Below are 20,980 nucleotides of genomic sequence, written 5' to 3'. Positions count from 1 at the left end.
TGGAAAGAGCACGGGCTTTGGAGTCAGAGGTCATGGGTTCGAATCCCTGCTCGGCCACTTGTCAGCTGTGTGACTTTGGGCAAATCACTTCACTTCTCGGTGCCTCAGTTACCTCATCTGTAAAATGGGGATTGAGACCGTGAGCCCCACGTGGGACAACCTGATTCCCCTGTGTCTACCCAGCGCTTTGAACAGTGCTCGGCACAAAGTAAGCGCTCAACGACTACCAACATTAATTAACCCATTTACCAGACCATTTTCCCAATCAATCAATCAACAGTATTTATTGAGTGCGGAGAACTGCACTAAGCACTTGCGAGAATGCAATGCTACGGAACTGGCGGGCGCGTTCCCTGCCCGCAACGAGCTCACAGTCCAGAGTGTGGAACTCGATAAGCGCTTACTATTGGCCAAGCACTGAACGAGCTCCAGGGCAGATACGGGATAATCAGGTTCCACAGTCTAAGTGAGAGGGAGAACAGGTACTGAATCCCCATTTTGCAGAGGAGGGACCCGAGGCACAGAGAAGAACAGGGATTTGCCCAAAGGCACACAGCAGTTGGAGGCGGAATTAGAACCCAGGTCCTCCGCCTCCCAGGCTCATGCTTTTTTTCCCTGGCCATGCTTTTCTCAATCTAAGGTCCCCCCATTTCTTCTGACCACCTACCAGCTGGCCACCGCTACGCAAGGTAGCCTGATGTTTGCTTCACTGCGTCTTTCCCACACTTCTTCCATCTTCCTTGTCCCTCCACCCAATTCAACTTGTGTTTTGGTAACGTGCTGCCTTCCATTCTCAGGACGGAGATGTCGCTCTCAGCAAAGGCATTATACAATACGCACTACTCTAATGGCTTCAAGGAAATTTCTGAACCTTGACTGCCACGATGCTCTACCAGTGGGATCGATGTGAACTCTGAGAAGGAGCATGGTATAGGGGAGGCAGGTGGTTACGGGTTCTAATCCCAAATCCTCCGCTTCTCTGCTGGGTGGCCTTGGTCAAGTCGCTTCTCTTCGCCTCGGTTACCTCCTCTGTAAAATGGGGATTGAGACGGTGGGACCGGGTCCAACCCGATTTACTTGCATCCGTCCCAGCGCCTAGTGCATAGTAAGCGCTTAACAAATACCAGAATTATTATTATTATTATTATAAGTCTGCCTCTAGCCACAGAGGAGTTGGACCTGATGACACTATTGGACACCTGTAATCTGAGACGAGGCTCAATTCTACGTGGCTACACATTTTCTTTCTCGGATGCCCAAAGGACGCCCTGAGATTCTTGATTTTGTTTTCTACAGGAAGCAGCGGGGCCCAGTGGAAAGAACACGGGCCTGGGAGTCAGAGGTCCCGGGTTCTGATCCCGGCTCCATCACTTGCCTGCTGTGTGAGCTTGGGCAAGTCACTTCACTTCTCCGTGCCCCAGTTCCCTCATCTGTAAAATGGGGATTCGATCCCTGTTCTCCCTCCTACTGAGGCCGTGAGCCCCATTTGAGACCCGAGTACCTTGTATCTACCCCAGTGCTTAGCACCTAGTAAGTCCTTAACAAAAACCACAATTATTATATTATTGTTTGTCCGGAATATGCCGTCAAGGTAGCCAAAATCAGTCTCGGCGCTCAACTGAATCACCGATGGATCTCGGCTTGGCTAGGCCAGGTCCGTCTACAACTTCAGTTTTCTTCCCGCAGATCATTACATCGCACTTAGAACTTGGATAATTCCGCAAAGAAGTTCTTCATCATTTAGAAAAAGAGTTTCCTAGAGGCGGTCGAAGGGCATTTTAATACTGGCTTGCCAGCTTCCTGGTTCTTCCTCAAGCACGCAACAGCCAGAGTATAATCACGATTTAGAAGTGTAATCATTTTTAGCAGTTACCATTACTTAGAACACTATCCAAAAGAACAGACACACCATGTTTTATTTCTTGCTGCTTTATCTCATTATACCTCATTTCACCTGCTGAAGGCAGTTCATTCAAATGCGCCAAATTCTGATTGATTTTTACTTAACCAAAGTCAACGGGGAAAACTCCTCCTCATCCTAAAATCCAACCCACAGATGAAATTACCTAACTCCCCTGAGGAAGATCTCTGCTAACTACGGTAATAGCAAAACGAGCCGAGCACGGAGATTCCATTCCGGATCGCATACGAACCCACAGCCGGCAGGACGGACAAAACCAGGAAGCAGTCTGGGGCTGAACTGGGAGGCGGGAGAGTTGGGTTTTCGTCCCAGCTCTAGCACTGACCCAGCTGCTGCCTTTGCGTACATCTTGGGCTTGCAGTGTAACTGTGGCTTTATTAACAGGGTAGATGAATTCATTCATTCAATCGTATTTAGTGAGTTCTTCCTGTGTGCAGAGCACTGCGCCGAGCGCTCGGGAGAGTACGCTAGAACGGGAAACGGATGCGATCCCTGCCCACAACGGCTTTACATTCTAGAGATCAAAAGCTTCCTTCTTTAGATCAAAGTCTGCCTCCCTTGGGCAAGGGGAGGAGGCAAATAGTCATTACTGGCTCAAAAAATGACTCCATGGGGCTCAGCAGGGTCCCAACAAAGAGACTCAATAGGCAGTGGACACGATAACGGGCCACGGGGATTCCAGAAAACCTCAGATTCTTCACCTTGAAAATCCATCAATATTTCCTGGGTGCTTACTGGGTGCGGAACACTATACCCTATTTATTTTGTTAACATTACCCTATTTATTTTGTTAATGAGATGAGCATCACCCTGATTCTATTTATTTGCTATTGTTTTAATGAGATGTTCTTCCCCTCGATTCTATTTACTGCCATTGTTCTAGTCTGTCCGTCTCCCCCGATTAGACCGTAAGCCCGTCAGAGGGCAGGGACCGTCGTCTCTATCTGTTACCCATTTGTACATTCCAAGCGCTTAGTACGGTGCTCTGCACATAGTAAGCGCTCAGTAAATACTATTGAATGAATGAATGAATACCGAGCGCTCGGGAGAGTAACGGGATTTACTGTGAGCCCACTGTGGGCAGGGATGAGAAGCCAGGTCCTCTGACTCCCGGATCCCACTAGGCCACGCTGCTTCTCAACCGCTTCACCAGAAAGAGGACGAGCCAGGAAAACTCTGACTTGCCTTCAGAGATGCTAAGGGTGCAGGTCTATCTCAGTACGCACGACATTCTCCCACACGGGCTTTAAGAAGGACCGCAGATAAAGCCCTAGATGATGTAAAAACTCTTTCTTTGCCTCTACGTGATTTTTCTAGTGGTCAGGTTCTTCCCAATCTGAATCTTCTCATTTTCTAACCATTCTCAGCCTGGTTTTAGATTTGTCACGAAATTGTTATCCTCAATTGTAAACAGAATAATACAACCATTACGTCCCGGCCCGCGGGGCTGAGTGTGTCTGGATTCGTCGTAGTTTTGCTCTCACATAATGATACCTAACTAGAAGGAGCTCCGTGAATTCATCAAGGAAGCACAAAAGCACCAACTACTTAAGGCCATTTCAGCTGGTACTTAGAGATCACCTCAAGAGGAGACAGAATTACCTTCTGAGCTGTTTTAAGCGCAATATCTAAAAATGCTCAATAATACCAAGAGCACAATTCCCATGCCGGATATAGAAGCCCCTTAAACTTTTTTCCTTACCGTCTGTAAGTGAAAAAATAACAAAAAGTAAGGCCTTGAAGATGAATTCCTCTTTTCTCAAAGGCAGGTCTGTCTGAATTATACCCCTAAATTATATATCCCCCTTGAACTACAAAAATGTGGTGTTTATTTAAATAACAATAATAATTGAGAGCCCCGGGAAAAGAGGCAGGTGGCAAAATGGAGAGTAATGCCATCGCGGACGAAAGGAACAATAGGGAGAACTATTTTTTTCTCTTTTTTAACCCAACGACGTCCAGCATTTCACGATTATTAAGTGACTTGCCCAAGATCACACAGCAAGCCAGTGGCAGATCTTATGATGATGATGATGGTGTCTGTTAGCATTTACTAACAGTTAAGCACTGTTCTAGGCGCCGGGGTAGACGCAAGGAAATCAGGTTAGGCACAGTCCCTGTCCCACATGGGGCTGACGGTCTTAATCCCCGTTTTACAGATGAGGTAACCGAGGTACAGAGAAGTGAAGTGACTCGCCTGAGGTCACAGAGCAGACAAGCGGCAGAGCTAGGATTAGAACCCAGGTCCTTCGGACTCCCTGACCCGTGCTCCATCGACTAGGCCACGCTGCTTCCCATTCCGGAATGATAAACTGGGTTTCCTCACTCCCAATTCCGTGCTCTTTCTCTGGGCCCACTTTGTGTTGAAACTGCTATTGGATACGTGGAATGTTACGGGGAGACTTTTAGTCTGAAAAGTATTTTAAAGCGGTAAATGAAGGCAGACGCCGGCCGATAATGACGGCGGTCCGGTAGGAATAAGAAAACCCCCAGAGAAGACCGGTAACAACAGTTTCTCACCGTGTATAATTCCTTATTGACTCCGAGGTATTTTCCATTCCCACATCCTACATCTGCCACTATGGCGCCTTGGGGTAAGGTCTTCAGGAAGGCCACGATCCGAGGCCACGGGGTGTGTCTGGTGCTGCTGAAGTGCCCGGCTATCTTGTCGTACACCCTGTGGACATACTCCTCCTCCAGTTTCGCTGCATCTCGGTCGTTCTCTGGGAATGAAGGAGAAGCTTCTCTTGGCTGATCCCCTTGGCTGTCACAGACCGAGGGATACGCTGCATAAAAGAAAAGAGTCGATGAATCCCCGTCTAGCGTCATCACGCAAGCACCAAATCAGGTGCTTGGGGAGCGTATACGGACGTGATCCCTGCCACTGGAAAGATTTCATTTCAACGGGGGCATACACATAAAAAATTTGACCAGCGTACCACAGGAAATTGCAAGTAATCCACCCAAAAAAGGATAAATACATGTAGATAATAATAACGGTTTTTGTTAAGCACTATGTGCCAAGCACTACTCCAAGTGGGACACACAAGGTAATCAAGTCGGATGCAGTCCCTGTCCCACGTGGGGCTCACGGTCTTAATCCCCATGGGACAGATGAGGTGACTGAGGCCCGGAGAAATGAAGTGACTTCCCCAAGGTCTCACGGCAGACATGAGGCGGGGCAGGAATTAAAACCCAGGTCCGTGCTCCGCCTACTAAGCCACACTGCTTCATGTGTACCGTGGGATGACCAAAAAAAGGCGAGGAATAGTGATCAACTTTGCCAAAGTTCCCTCACTTGGAGAGATAAACAATGTCCCTGTACTGTGCTGTTGAATTTGCCCTTTGCAGCGCTTTGCACTGTTTTTAATTCTGTCGCTTACTATCCCAGTCTTTCTGAAGCCTCTCCTCGAAAAAGTCAAATTCCTCAAGTCTTTTTGGCATTATGATTAGGACTTGTTACTGCGGCTGATTCAGTCGGTTTAAATAGCGCAACACCTAAAGTCCCAATTCATTCATTCAATAGTATCTACTGAGCGCTTACTATGTGCACAGCGCTGTACTAAGTGCTTGGAATGTAGAATTCGGCAACAGATAGAGACAATCCCTGCCCAATGAGGGGCTCACAGTCTAATCGGGGGAGACAGAGGGCAGAGCAAAACAGAACGAGACAAAAACAAGCCAACATTATCACGATAAATAGAATCAAGGGGATGTACACCTCATTAACAAAATAAATAGAGGAATAACAATTTACAGAGGCCATCTCAGGGTCACATCTGGAGAGTTTCCAGTACTCTCTCTACCAGTCTCGACTACGGGAGGGAGAGTCAAGCAGAGGCCTGTCCATTCCATTCCTAGGTTGGCCAGTGGCTAGCGAGTGGAAGGCCATCTGCCACAAGTCAGAACTCCCCCGTGCGGGACACAAACTCCTTTACTGCGCGGAAGGAGGCCATGGGAAGCCACTTGTAGATTTTTAATAATAATAATAACGTTGGTATTTGTTAAGCGCTTACTACGTGCAGAGCACCGTTCTAAGCGCTGGGGTAGACGCAGGGGAATCGGGTCGTCCCACATGGGGCTCACAGTCTTAATCCCCATTTTCCAGATGAGGTCACTGAGGCACAGAGAAGTGAAGTGACTCGCCCACAGTCACACAGCTGACAGGTGGCGGAGCCGGGATTTGAACCCACGATCTCTGACTCCAAAGCCCGTGCTCTTTCCGCTGAGCCACGCTGCTTCTCTAACCATGAAAACTCTATAGAGTTTTACCCTGAAAACTCTATGGATCCACCACGAGGACGACTGCAGCTGGAGGCAGGGCGTTCCGGGAGAGCTGCGTCCACGGCATCGCTACGGGTCGTTCACGACTCGACAGCATAAGACGACGACTTAAATCTTGTACTCATCGCGTTATCGATGTTGTCGTCTCCCAAACGCATAGTACAGTGCTCTGCACATAGCAAGCGCTCAATAAATACCACTGACTGACTGAAAGATTTAGACCTCCCGCAATTCCTGGAAGCTCTTAATTGACTTGTGAGATTTCCACCCCCTCGCAGTCAAATTTTAAGAAAACTCACGTAAGAGTAAAATAGAAAATACTACTACTAGACTTACCACAAGCGCATGGTGTTTGCCTCACTTTCCTAAAAGTAAACGAGGTCCGTACGCCCCTCTTGCTTAATGTTAAATCTCCAACATCACCGGTGATAATTCCACATTTCTGTCCTTCGGAGGCCTGAATAACATCAAGTTTCCTGGGTGTGATTCTGAAGGAAAAGAGGGAAAGAAAAATTCTATATAATGCATGTCATTCTGATAGTTCTACATTCAAATTTTTCTTAATGTTACTATAATGGAATTGCCGCAAAGTCTAATGGCCAGAGTAATGAAATGAGACCCAGCAAACAGCGCCCGAGTGCTTAGAACAGTGCTTGGCACACGGTAAGTGCTTAACAAATACCATAATTAGCATTATTAATTATTACTCCCCAACATCAGTCACGTTAACCCAATGCCACCCTCGAGGCACTTATACATTTTATTTCCAATTACCGCATTTGTGTACGTGCGCCTATTGGTCTATTTTTCGGTGCGTTCTTTCATTTGTTCCGCCAGCTATTTCATCCTGGCAATATTTTCCGTTATTTCCTTGTGTCAACCACTCATTTGCTTGATTCATTTTCAATTCCTTCACCCCGGTCAACGATTAAGCTAATTAACGGAACCAGTCCCTTAGCTAACGATAATTTGACGGCCAATCTTTGGGTTTAACTCAAACCAGCTGAGCAGTCCACTAGCAATTGTATGGGAAAACGTCAGGAAGGACAGAATCATAAACTCTACCGAAATCTGGTTATATGGTGTTTTTTACTTTGCTTTTTTGTCCTTTTTGGCCCGACATTCTAATGTACAAGGAATTTATATTGATTTGGTCTTTATAGGCGAGTTGTTTACCTCCCAGTATTTTACGGAGGTTGCAAATGGGAGGTTTGGTGGCTTGTTGCAGTACCTTTCTAACTGCCTGGAATTCAGAGTCCTACACCCCAAGTGCCTGAGCCATCAATCAATCAGTCAATGCTATTTGAGTGCTTCCTGTGTGCACAGCACTGTGCTAAACGCCTGAGAAAACTGGTAGACATGTTCCTGGTTCCCTGCCCACGAGGAGCTGACATCTAGAGGGAGAGATGGACATTAAAATACATTATGGATATGTACATAAGTGTGGTGGGGCTGAAGCTGGGGTGAATATCAATGGTGATAATAAAAAATAATAATTACGGTATTTGTTAAGCACCTACTCTGTGCCAGGCACCGTAATAAACGCTGCAGTGGATGCAGGCAAATCGGGTTGGACTCAGTCTCTGTCCCGGGGGGCTCACAGTCTCAATCCCCATTTTCCACATGAGGTTTTTGAGGCCCAGAGAAGTGACCTGCCCAAGGTCACACAGCAGACAAGTGATGGAGCCGGGATGAGAACCCATGACCTCCTGATGCCCAGGCCGTGTTCTACCCACAGGCCATGCCGCTTTTCAATAATAATTGTGCTATTTGTTAAGCGTTTACTATGTCCCAGGCACTGTACTAAGCGCTGGGGTGGACACGAGTTAATCAGGTTGGACGCAGTCCCTGTCCCCCTTGGGGCTCACGCTCCTAATCCCCTATTTACAGACTGAGGCCCGGAGAAACGAGGTGACTTGCCCAAGGTCGGAGTCGGGATTAGAACGCAGGTCCTCCGACTCCCAGGCCCGTGCTCTATCCACTGGGCCGCCCGGCTTCCCCGAGGCCTTAAGGGGTACAGCTCCACGTGCCGAGGCGACGCGGGAGGGAGAGGCAGTCAGAGAAAAGAGGGCTTCGTCAGGGAAGGTCTCTTGGAGGAGATCTCCACACGTGCCGTCGGCTTGAAACCACCGGATCAGATCACGTCCAGTACTTAGACCCGTCTAAGCCCACATTTCCCCGACTCCCTCACCTTTCCGCGTCGCCTGTGCGCTTGGATCTCTATCCTTGAATTAAGCATTGGTATTCACCCCACCCTCAGCCCCCCGCTGCTCATGTGCACATCCACAATTTATTTTACCGTCCGCCTCTCCTTCTAGACTATAAGCGCCTCGGGGATGGAGAACGTGTCGACCGACTCCGTCGTACCGCCTTCTCCCAAGTGCTCAGTAAAGCGCTCCGCACACCGTACGCGTTCGATAAACGCTATCGATGATGAACCGCGAAGTGATTCGTTGCAAAGTTTTTATAATCATGGCTCAGCGGAAAGAGTCCGGGCTCGGGAGTCAGGGTTCGTGGGTTCGAATCCCGGCTCTGCCCCTCGTCAGCTGTGTGACTGTGGGCAAGTCACTTCACTTCTCTGTGCCTCAGTTCCCTCATCTGTAAAATGGGGATTAACTGGGAGGCTCACGTGGGACAACCTGATGACCCTGTATCAACCCCAGTGCTTAGAACAGTGCTCTGCACATAGTAAGCGCCTAACAAATACCAACATTATTATTATTATTATAATCACACTGCAGGGAATCAAGTTGCTTCAGAGTGTGCACAAACAGGGTAAACGGCAAAACAGGCGACACGTCTTGCTCGACTTCTGCGTGACTGGCAAAACATATCAAGCAGAACTTCTGAGCTGGAACGGGGGTGTTGATTGCTGCAAGTGGGAAAGCGAGTGGTGGCTAACGGCAACGTTCCCTTCTACACGTGACAACAGGTTTGGGAGGGAAGGGTACGAGGAAGGAAACAGCCACCAAAACTTAGATCCGTGAAATACACCCAGCTTTCTACGCCACCCACGATCTCCATACCTACCCGTGGGTCCAAAGATATCTACATTCTCCAGTCATCACCAGCAAACTCCGCCGAGGGATCAGAACCGCCATCGTCCGACCATCTGGGTGTTTGAAATCCATGACGATCTGAAAAGACCAGAGCCCGAACGCCCAAATGGACCGTGTCCTACCAGACTGACTTGAACCCGGTGCTTAGAACAGCGTTACAGTCCCACATGCGGTTCAGAGTCTCAGTAGGAGAGATCGCTTATTAAACAGGTCTCGGGCCCGCATTTGGAAAAGGAGCGCATTCACAAAGACAGCGGAAGACGCCGCCACATAGAACGCCTTTTTGACGCTGGTCATTAATAAAATCACCAAGTGGGTTAAGCAGAGCTTTCTCCAAAAATCTAACTCCATCTTCAGCTTGCACATATGTAAACTATAGAGTTTATAAATATACGGAATGTCGTTCTGAAGGGTAGGAGGTAGGATATACGGAACAAAATCCACATCGCAAGGAAAATCTATATGAAACTTGCCACTTTTCCTTAATAAAACAAAATTTAATGGCATGTGAGGGTTTATGTAACTACACTCTGGAAGGGAGAGAGGCAATTTTCAAAAGAGAAGAGGCATCGACCTTTTCGGTCCGACGCTATTTTAAAAAGTCGGTGATTTGAGAATAGAAGGATGAATTGATTACTGCTTTCTACAGAAAACGCTATCCTGTACCTCCATCTTCTCATCAGCTAAGGTATTTCAGACCAAAATCACAGGAAGATGGCAAAAAACTGAAAAACCAATGAGAAATCTTCACTTCGGGGCATTAACTTGCGTTGCTTTAATAAACCTTTTTAACTGAATACTACAACTATTGTTTTTTAATACGGCACGTCTTTCCCTAACATACATTTACCTCGGAAAAACTGTTGCGACATTCTACTCTTACCGATAAAAAGAATACCCGAACACTCTACCATAGCCAGATGGGTCTTTAGCCACGTAGAATATTCCCAGTTGTCACTATTTTCTGTCCTGCCACCAAAAGCTAAAGCTTCTGATCCTTTCAATTCATTTCAGACTCCTGATCGATAATGCTTCTTTGCCACTCCCGAATCAATCTGCCCCATGACAGCTTGGCTCCACGGGAGCTATTTCCAATTACTCTTTCCGTTTTTACCTCTCTTCTTTATTCTCTGGGGTTGCAGAGTCGATAAAGATCAAATTTCCAACCAGTCTACGGTGCATCACTGGAGACTACAGTCAATAATAGAAATGCCAGACATTTTGATCTTACCCACCACCTTTAAGCTCTTTATACCTATAGAAGACACTCACATCCCAGCGGATGCCAGAAATGGAAAACTTTACAGCTCCCGAAAATCCCCGCTGCAGTACCACGACTCTATCGTGCCGTCCGGTTTTTTGGATAAGGAGAGGCGGCGCAGGCTTCAAGTCAAAAGACCCGGGTTCCAATCCCGCCCCTGCCAATTGCTTGCTGTGTGACCTCGGGGGAGTCACTCGACTTCTCTGGGCCTCAGCTTCCTCAACTGTAAAATGGGGATTCAACGCCTGATCTCCCTCCTACTTGGTCCGCGAGCCCTATGTGGGACAGGGATTGGGTCTGACCCGACTGATTAGACCGCGAGCCCGTCAAAGGGCAGGGACTGTCTCCATCTGTTGCCGACGTGTACAATCCAAGCGCTTAGCACAGTGCTCTGCACATAGTAAGCGCTCAATAAATACTATTGAAAGGTTTATCGCCATGACATCTTTCAGACTGTCATAAAGAGGGCCTTTACCTTGCGTCCCCTCCTTTGCATATGAAACTCAAAACCGTATGCTAGTACAGCCACCAAATGGAGAAAGTTAATATAACAGGACATTGCCGTTCCCCCGGTGCAAGTTGCTGGTTTTCTTTTGGACAGCAAACGAGCGTCCCCTATCTTTTAAAAACCCTCCCACGACCCCATGGCTCCCTCCGATGATGGCCCCATCTCCCTCCCACCATTCCTCTCCGAGCTCCGTGAGCAAACTGTCTCCACCCACTGTCTCGATTTCCTCTCCTCCCCTCCTCTCCTTGCCGCCCTCCGATCGGGCTCCCGTCCCGTTCACCCCACAGAATCCGCCCTCTCCCAAGTCACCGATGACCTCCTTCTTGCCAAATCCGACGGCCTCGGCTCCATCCTGATCCTCCTCGACCCCTCAGCTGCCTCAGACACTGTGGACCGCCCCCGTCTTCTGGAAACGTTATCCGACCTCGGCTTCCCCGACGCTTTCTCCTGGTTCTCCTCCTCGTTGTCTGGTCCCTCATTCTCACTGTGTCCAACTCGGTTACCTCGTACTTACCCCGGCGCTTAGGACGGCGCCCGGTACATAATAAGCACTTTGCAAATACCGTTTTTTCCAAAGCGCTTAGTACAGTGCTCTGCACACAGTAAGCACTCAATAAATACCACTGATTGACTGATCATCCCACCCTGAAGGGGTTAGCTCAGAGGCCCTACCTGGGCATTTCGGGGTAAACTCGCCGTGGGCGGAGAACGTGCGTACCGACACTTTTAGATCGTACTCTCCCAAGTGCTTAGAACAGCGCTCCGCACAAAGGTAATGCTCAACAAATAGGGAAGCAGCATGGCGTGGTGGAGAGAGCACGTCCGTGCGAGTCAGAAGGTCGTGAGTTCTAATCCCTGCTCCACCAGTTGTCTGCTGTGTGACCTCGGGCGAATCACTTCTCTGCCCTTCAGTTATCTCATCTGTAAAATGGGAATTGGGACTGTGAGCCCCACATGGGACAGGGACTGTGTCCAACCCCACTGGCTTGTATCCACCCCAGCGACTAGTACAGCGCCTGGCATATAGTAAGCACTTAAATACCAAAGTTATCATCATCATATTCGAGTTGGGACTGCCCTCAAACTTCCTTTGGGGATTGCTGCCGGAGTTCGCCTCGGTGAGGTCCTTACTTTCTACGGGAGCGTCTCTGGCAGGTCTTTTCGGCCCAAGGTGCGTGGAACACAGAGAGGTGAAAAGTGCTCTGCCCAACAAGACACAACTTAACACCCAACAATTTAACCAGAAGAATTACAAACTGCAAAGTTTACCTCAGCTCCCAAACTGAGAGAAATGATTTCATCCTCAAAAGCAGAATGTGTGTCGATGTGAGGGGGTATTCCTGAAACAGAAGAGCAGATGACGGGGTATTGTATTTTCTTTTTTTGGGCCAGTATAAAAGTCACTGTTTTTGAGACCTGACATCCAGTCCTCCTAGCCAACCGATCAGCAGTCTTTACCGGGGGTCTGCTTTGCGCAGAGAACTGCGCTGAGCACTGGGGATTAGAGTTCAAAGAATAAAGCGCAGGCGTGAAAGTAATCTGGAAATCCTTGCCTGACTCCTGGTTTCCTAGCGATTAGTTTTATGACTCTAAGCATACGGTGCTAAACTTTTTTTGGAGGGAAGTTCCCAATAGGCCAAAACTACGCTACTTAATTTCCCTCAGATTCATGTCCGGGAGGGTCCTAAAAACAGTTTTTTTGCTATTTTTTTTATTTGCTATTGTTTTAATGGGATGTTCTTCCCCTCGATTCTATTTATTGCCATCGTTCTCGTCTGTCCGTCTCCCCCGATTAGACCGTAAGCCCGTCAGAGGGCAGGGACTGTCCCTATCTGTTACCGATTTGTACATCCCAAGCGCTTAGTACAGTGCTCTGCACATAGTAAGCGCTCAGTAAATACTATTGATAATCGATAACAGTTCTTCTGGAGGATGAAAGAAAAAAAGACTGCTGGTTTTAACTGTAACTTCTTCTGCTTCTTAGAGCAGAGGAAGGAAGCAGGAGAATGCAAACTGGGCCGGGGGGTAAAGAAGCAGCGTGGCCCAGTGGAGAGAGCACGGGCCTGGGAGTCAGAAGGACCTGGGTTCTAATCCCAGCTCTGCTACTTGTCTGCAATGTGCCCTTGGGCAAGTCAGTTAACTTTTCTGAACCTCAGTTCCCTCTTCTGTAAAATGGGGATTAAGACTACGAACCCCATGTGGGACAGGGATTGTGTTCTACCTGATTATCTTGTATCTATCCCAGTGCTTAGAACAGTGCCTGGCACTTAGTAAGAGCTTAACAATTACCCTTTTTGAAAGAAGTGAGGGCTGCTGGCTGACTTTCTTACATTTCTGTGACACACAGCAAGTGCTGAACAAATACTATTATTATTATTATTATTATTATTATTTCCTCCAATTTTAAGCAGTGTGGCTTAGTGGAAAGAGCCCAGGCTTGGGAGTCAGAGGTCATGGGCTCTAATCCCGGCTACGCCGCTTGTCAACTGTGAGACCATGGGCATGTCACTTAACTTCTCTGTGCCTCAGTTCCCTCATCTGTAAAATGGGGACTAAGACTGTGAGCCCTATGGGGGACAGGGACCGTATCCGACCTGATTAGCTTGTTTAGTAATGTTGGTATTTATTGAGCACTTACTATGTGCAGACCACTGTTCTAAGCGCTGGGTAGACACAGCGTAATCAGGTTGTCCCACGTGGGGCTCACAGTCTTCATCCCCATTTTACAGATGAGGGAACTGAGGCCCAGAGCAGTTAAGTGACTCGCCCACAGTCACACAGCTGACAAGTGGCATAGGCGGGATTCAACCTCGTGACCTCCGACTCCCAAGCCCGGGCTCTTTCCACTGAGTATCTACCCCCGCACTCAGGACAGTCCCTGACACACAGTAAACACCTTCTAGGCCGTGAGCCCGACATCGGGTAGCGATGGTCTCTATCTGTTGCCGAGCTGTACTTTCCAAGCGCTTAGTACAGTGTTCTGCACACAGTAAGCGCTCAACAAATACGACAATGAACGAAATAAACACGTAACATTACTATTATTTCCGCTACTCTCTCTACCCCTTCTGTGTCGCCTCTGTCCTTGGATCTGTACCCTTCAAACACTTGCGATTCGCTCCGTCCTCTGTCCTACAGAACTCACGGACAGCTCCGGCATTTAGACCCTAAACTCCTGGTAGGCAGGGAAGGGGCCTATAAATTCTGTGTACTCTCCCGAGCGCTTAGCTCAGTGCTCCGCACGCTGTAAGCACTCAATAAAGACCGCTGACGGATGGACGGACTGATGCCTTAGAGACTCTGCCTACGATTGAAAAATGGGCTAAGGACGCTTTGTAGAAGCATTTTTTTACTTACCCTGACCAGGCTCATACTGGTTTATCGTCAACTGATCGGGGCTAATCTTAATGTGTCCTTGTTTCAAACACCTCTCCAAAACACCGCCGCACATTTCAGGAAGACCTGCAGTTACAGGTAGAAGGTTAAAACACCTAGACAACTGTCTTTTGATTGCTTTTTCTACGAAAAACTTAGTCAACTTCCGCACAGATCACACGCTTAGACTGTAAGCCCGTCAGTGGGCAGGGACTGTCTCTATCCGTTGCCGGATCGTCCGTTCCAAGCGCTTAGTACAGTGCTCCGCACATAGTAGGCGCTCAATAAAAGCTACTGCATGAATGAAGCGGTAGAAAGCTTTTTAGATGACTAAGTTGGATTGTGCCGGCTAGAAAAAAACATCTAGAGGTACGACTGTGCTGAACTATCGCCGTGCATTAAGGCTGGAAAAATTACAAGCTTCAACCGGCTGAAAATTTAGTTACGAAACAACCCTGGCATTAGTGGACCGATGTTTTCTACTCTTATTCTTGAAGTGTTTTCTCCACTCCAATATTCGGTTTTATTTGGGGGGAATCCTGAAGCCAAACACAGAACACTTCTCTTCCGGCTGAAGGGGGAACGTTGGGCTGACGTCGCTTTTGTGATACATGAACGCAGCTACGTTCCCTGACTTTCAGCCCTCCTTTCCTCTTCTCCCGCTCCCTTCTGCGTCGCCCTGACTCGCTCCCTTTATTCATTCTCCCCCCTCCCAGTCCCACGGCACTTTTATACATATCTGTAATTTCTTTATATTAATATCTGTGTCCCCCTTTAGACTGTCTGCTCCTTGTGGGTTGGGAATATGTGGGTTGACTGTTTTGTGCTCTCCCAAGCGTTTAGTACAGTGTTCTGCCCACTGAAAGCCCTCAATAAATAAATACGACTGAAGGAGTTGCAAAAATGAAAACGAGAGACATAGTCCCACAGGAAAGTGAGAAGGCTTCGGTTACTTTTAAATCATTCCAGTTCTTGGAATTTCATTCAAATATCCCGCCTTAGAGAAGCAGCGTGGCTTAGCGGAAAAAGCCCGGGCACGGGACTGAGAGGTCATGGGTTCTAATCCCGACTCTGCCACTCGTCCGCTGTGTGATTGTGGGTAAGTCCTTAACTTCTCTGCGCCTCAGTTACCTCTTCTGTAAAAGGGGGATGAAGACCGGGAGCCCCACGTGGGGCAACCTGATTACCTTGTATCGACCCCAGTGCTTGGCACCTAGTAAGGGCTTAACAAACGCCAGCATTATTATTATCACGGAATCAAAGAGCTGGAAGTGACATCAAGAGATTATGTGGTTCAGCCTTCTGCCCAAGCAGGTGAATGACTCAGTGGAAAGAGCCCGGGCTTCGGAGTCCGAGGTCATGGGTTCGAATCCCGGCTCTGCCACTCGTCAGCTGTGTGACCGTGGGCAAGTCACTTAACTTCTCTGAGCCTCAGTTACCTCATCTATAAATGGGGATTAACTGTGAGCCTCACGTGGGACAACCTGATGACCCCAGCGCTTAGAACAGTGCTCTGCACATAGTAAGCACTTAACAAATACCAACATTATTATTATTTATGACTGTAAGCTCGTTGTGGGCAGGGAACGTGTCTATTATATTGCTATACTGTACTCTCCCAAGTACAGTAAACGCTCAATAAATACAATTGACTATTCTTTCCTTAAAGATCTCCAGCGGTGCCATTCGGCAACCCATTCTAGGATTCTTTACGCTGGTTGGACAGGAAGGTATTTCTTACGGTCTTGGAAATGGAACCACTAACTTAGAAAAGGTAGGCCCCACTGCTTCCTCACCTCATCGTAAACCGTACTCTGAAGCACAGAGAAACGTCACTGAACTCCACCTACAAGTTATGAGGCCCCGGGACCCCGTTTCATATCGAGCATTAGTGAGTGAATGGTCCAGCCAGTATCTCTAATAGTTTCTCACCTCCAGGTAATGGCTTATCTTTGTCTACGTTGTTATTGTCGTAGCGAAATTCATACCCAAAATGCTTTACTCTTCGGTGCTTTAAGGATTTCTGAGCTGTTGAAAAGAAAAAACAAGTAAATACAGCGGAGTCTTTAAAAAGCTGCTGAATCCGTGTCGAGTGATTAGAGTTAATTCTGTCCAAGGATAAGTATTAGGAATTGGCATTATTTAGACACCACCTCCTCTGTTATCACAGCTCATTTGACTATTTTTATATCCATCGGTCACTCAACTCTAAAATTGCCATCATTAAGATTTTACCCGATGACTACATAAATGACAAATGCGCATGTCACTCAGCGGGCTAACAAAGTGGACAAGACCCATTCAACAGATTTCCTAGAAGCGTTTCGGCTACTGCTAAAGCTCCCCCAAATTCTCTGTAAATTTTCATTCAAACCCACTGATGGTAAAATTTCAGGTAATATCTCCGAGCAGCTCCTACTCTAACACTGCAGTGTGAGGCTGAGTTTCACTGATCGTTTTTACCACATCCACAATCACCGTTCGGCGGTTGGCTTATTTTCCGAAGGTACACACGAGGACACGTAAATGAACACGAACCATTCCGCTGGATGAGGCCGCTGAAGAAGCTCGTGACTTTCTCACTTACCATTCTGATTACGGGCATCTTCGGCCCAATCAATCCCTTCCAATAACATTTTCTCCTCCTCGGGAGAGACGACTTCTTCAACTATCAAGAGGCCCGGAGGCAATGCGGAAGACGCCTGATCTTTCCAATACACTGGAGACAGAGAAACAAAATAACCCAACTCATAAAAACACTTATAATTGGGCCACGAGGTAACCTTTCACACAGGAAATAGGCAAAAGACTAATAAATCAGAAACACTGAATTTTATCCATTGAAACGCTTATTACCAATCAATCGTTGGTATTTATTCAACGCTTACTGCGTGCAGAGCGTTGTACTAAGCGACTGAGAGAGTAGACTATAACAGAAGTGGTACCAGAGAGGATTTAGTTGTAAATTAATTTGAGAAGGATTGGGGTGTTTTTCTAATCTCACTGGAAAACAAGACTACTCGAATTTTCCAAAGTTGCCTATAATTCGTCCTCTGAAGGAGGGCCAGATATTTCTCAGTACTTTCAAAAAGGAATTTTTAATTTTCCTAGGAACCTCGTACTTGGGCACCACTAGCTATAGGACATGTTGTTTAATCAAGAAAAATATCTGCCAAGTAATAAGCAAATCTAAGAAAATGCTAATATTAGTACAAGGAATAAACCGCATCCATTATAGCTTTCAAATGGCTTCAGACATTCATTCAAGACTGGCTGGGGCCTGAAGAACAGTGAAACGTGATTAGAATCTACGCTTATAAAATCAACGGGCGTTCAGAAATTGTAGTAATATGCCCCCAAGGGTCCTAGGAAGATAATAGTCATAAGAGAATAATTCTGTGGAAATATCACTGGCAGAAATAGCCAGGGGAAAATGAATTGTTACTCCAAAACTAATTCCATAAAAATAAACCCCTTAAAAACACTAATGAGAGCCATTAGCCCCAAATAAGAGCCCCTTGAAGCCCGTGGACACTCGATAAATATTCCCTGAACGGAACGTGCTGTCAGCGAGCAGAGCCAAGCGGACGGTTTCAGTGAACAAGGCCGAGGTGTAGCAGGACTGGTTGATTCATTCCCCTCTGTCTCCTGTTCAGAAGCACAAGAATCCCACAGCCATTTTTGCCATGAAGAAGATCGCCGAGGGCTACGGCCACGCACCAAAACCAACTGAACGACGAACAGCGAGAAATGGGTACCTTTTTCCACATAGTTCAAATACAGAGTGATGTTTTGTCCAAAATCATCCACCATCTCCTGCCCGTTGAGGGTATCGTAGGCCGTCCTGGATCCTTCCCTGGCTCCGTACGTCACGAACGAGTAGGGTTTGTTCGGCGGCATTAAGAGAGCTTCCACGGATCCACATTTCTCTAATATCCTAAGAAGCTGGTTCCTACCGACACCATTGCCGAGTCCTCCGTTGGCGACAACCAAGCTCTAATGAAGAAAGTGACGTTATCGACTGGGACGTCTATCCCGTAAAGGACTCCCAACCCTGCCCGACGACGTAAAGGATAAAATGAACGATTGACGGTGATCGGTCGCTGATCCTTTGGATTGATGTCCCGGAAAATAGTCACACATCAAAGAAATGCAAGACATAATTAATCTCTGAATGCAAAACGTGTGGCTTTGGGCAAATCACTTCCCTTCTCCGGGTCTCGGTTCCCTCATCTGTAAAATGGGGATTAAGACCGTGAGCCCTTTGGGGGACATAGGCTGTGTCCGACCCGATGTGCTTGTATCCACCCCGGGGCTTAGTACGGTGTCGGGCACATGGTTAACACTCAACGGATAGTATTTACGGTTATTATCATATTATTAACGCAAATACGATTTAATTAGTTGCCCACCCTTATACGACTACTGCACATTTTTAAGGCGGTATCAAAAGAGGTATCGCTGATCTTATGAACTCTTCAAAATGAATCGAAGACGAAAAACGGTTCTACATTTCACCAGCCGAATCGACCGGCAGCCGGCAGCTCTGAAACTAAAATGTGATGTTAAACCTCCGGGAGGGGTCAAAAGACCGTAAAAGTAAACTCTCTTTGACATCCCGCTCCGCTTTATTTAGGGGGTTCTTCCTCTCCAAATGCCGCAATTTCCGACCCATAGCGACTCCGTGGAGACGGTCTTATCCGGGTGCGGGCCAGATTTTCAACCAAGGAGAGTACTGTAGGATCTAGATCCTGATTCCGACTTTACCTTCTCCTGTCCCTGAGCCGCCGTATCACAGGAAAAGATCCCACTCACTTTTCCCTAAGGATTATGAGCACGGCCCAGTGGCAAGAGCACAGGCCTGGGAGTCAGAGGTCGTGGGTTCTAATCCCAGCTCCGCCACGAGTCTGCTGGGTGACCTTGGGAAAGTCATTTAACTTCTCCGTGCCTCAGTTCCCTCATCTGTAAAATGGGGATTAAGACCGTGAGCCCCACGTGGGACAACCCGATTACCTCGCATTTCCCCCAGCACTTAGAACAGTGCTTGGCACATAGTAGGCGCTTAACAAATACCATATTTATCATCAGCTTTACTAAACACATTGAGAGGAAGTGAATCACTATCACTTCCCAAGGAGAAAATACGAAAGTTCAGGTCACAGTCCCGTTAAGCGCAACTTTCGGTGAGACAAGCCATTTTTCACTAGCAGAAGCCTCTAACGGCAAACTAGTGACTGTAAGAAGCGGCGTGGCTTAGTGGGAAGAGCACGGGCTTGGGAGACAGACAGAGGTCGTGGCTTCTAATCCCGGCTCCGCCACTTGTCAGCTGAGTGACTCTGGGTAAGTCACTTCACCTCTCGGTGCCTCAGTTACCTCGTCTGTAAAATGGAGATTAAGACTGTGAGCCGCACGTGCGACCACCTGATTACCCTGTGTCTGCCCCAGCGCTTAGAACAGTGCTCGGCACATAGTAAGCGCTTAACAAATACCAACATTATTATTATTATTATTACCCCAGCACTTAGAACAGTGCTCAGCACATACTAATCGCTTAACAAATACCATCATCATCATTATTACCACCTCCATCTTGTCGCCAGCCCCATTTTCCCACCCTTCCTTTGCCCTGGAACTCCCTTCTCCCTTCACACATGACCCGTCATCACTCTCCCCACCTTCAAAGTCTTATTAAGGTCACATCTCCTCCACAAGGCCTCCCTGACGAAACGCTCATTTCCCCACCTCTCCATCCCTTCCGGATCCGTCCACGTATTCGATCGCAGTTCAATCGTCTGTGCGTTTGGATCCGTATCCTCTAAGCACTCGATATTCACCCTCCTTCCGCCCCGCAGCGCTTCGGTACGTCTCCGTAATTTATTTTAACGCCTGTCTCTCCCTTTAGACTCCAAGCTCCCGGTGGGCAGGAAACACGCCTGCCATGTATTGAACTCTCCCCAGCGTTTAGTACGATGCTGTACGCAGAGTAAGTGCTCAGTAAGTACTGCTGATTGATTGAACGATTAAAAGGAGCTTTAAATATGGGAAATGTAAGGTGTTTTATCTCTCTCTCTAGGATTCCTCCGAGTCCTGGGGAGAGCGTCTACCTCCTATACACTCAGGAGACTCAATCCCTGCCCTCAGAATGCTTAAAATCTAGTGAAAGCCCGCTGAATGTACACCGTGACCTCCGATCTTTCTAGCTTACTCCCCTTCTCAGGCCATTCGGTCTTTCGATGAACATCTTCTTTTGTGAGCGTTCCTCAAACCAAGAGGAAGTCCTATTTTAGGACGAAAAATGAATCTAACATACCTTCAGGTCCAAATTCCTTAGTCACGGCTTCCTCCCGCTCTCAAAAACCACCCGGATGTGAGCTCGGTTCTACAAGACCGAGGGTACGGGAATGAGTCCGCCTATTAGGCTGGCAAATCCAAATTGGCATCACCATTCTATCCCACGTTTACCCAGGCCACGGCTAGATGATTAGATTCCTTCTTTTTTCTCTTAACCTACCCAGTAGTTCACATAGGTTAGTGTTTGACGCTAATGGTGCAGGTCTGTTCAAACGATAATA

At 47.5% G+C, this 20,980-nt stretch overlaps 1 protein-coding gene across 4 annotated transcripts in view; it reads right to left on the bottom strand.

Annotated features, from left to right (window-relative positions):
- ALKBH8 (alkB homolog 8, tRNA methyltransferase) overlaps window positions 1-20,980 on the bottom strand; it is a 28,499-nt gene that overhangs the window by 3,347 nt on the left and 4,172 nt on the right. For 3 of the 4 annotated variants that reach the window (XM_029048176.2, XM_029048177.2, XM_029048175.2), the window contains 8 exons: window positions 18,167-18,404; window positions 16,996-17,127; window positions 16,341-16,436; window positions 14,391-14,495; window positions 12,303-12,373; window positions 9,236-9,342; window positions 6,542-6,693; window positions 4,442-4,707 (listed from right to left, as the gene is read on the bottom strand). In XM_029048176.2, the coding sequence (XP_028904009.1) occupies window positions 4,442-4,707; window positions 6,542-6,693; window positions 9,236-9,342; window positions 12,303-12,373; window positions 14,391-14,495; window positions 16,341-16,436; window positions 16,996-17,127; window positions 18,167-18,404 (1,167 nt within the window). Of the gene's footprint in view, window positions 1-4,441; window positions 4,708-6,541; window positions 6,694-9,235; window positions 9,343-12,302; window positions 12,374-14,390; window positions 14,496-16,340; window positions 16,437-16,995; window positions 17,128-18,166; window positions 18,405-20,718; window positions 20,967-20,980 lie in introns of those variants that run through there. The other variant, XM_029048179.2, reaches the window with a different exon arrangement.

Source organism: Ornithorhynchus anatinus, chromosome 20 (genome assembly GCF_004115215.2).
Source record: "Ornithorhynchus anatinus isolate Pmale09 chromosome 20, mOrnAna1.pri.v4, whole genome shotgun sequence".
NCBI classification, from domain to species: domain Eukaryota; kingdom Metazoa; phylum Chordata; class Mammalia; order Monotremata; family Ornithorhynchidae; genus Ornithorhynchus; species Ornithorhynchus anatinus.
The sequence above is the reverse complement of the archived record's forward strand: the minus strand, read 5'-3'. Positions and strand labels throughout refer to the sequence as shown.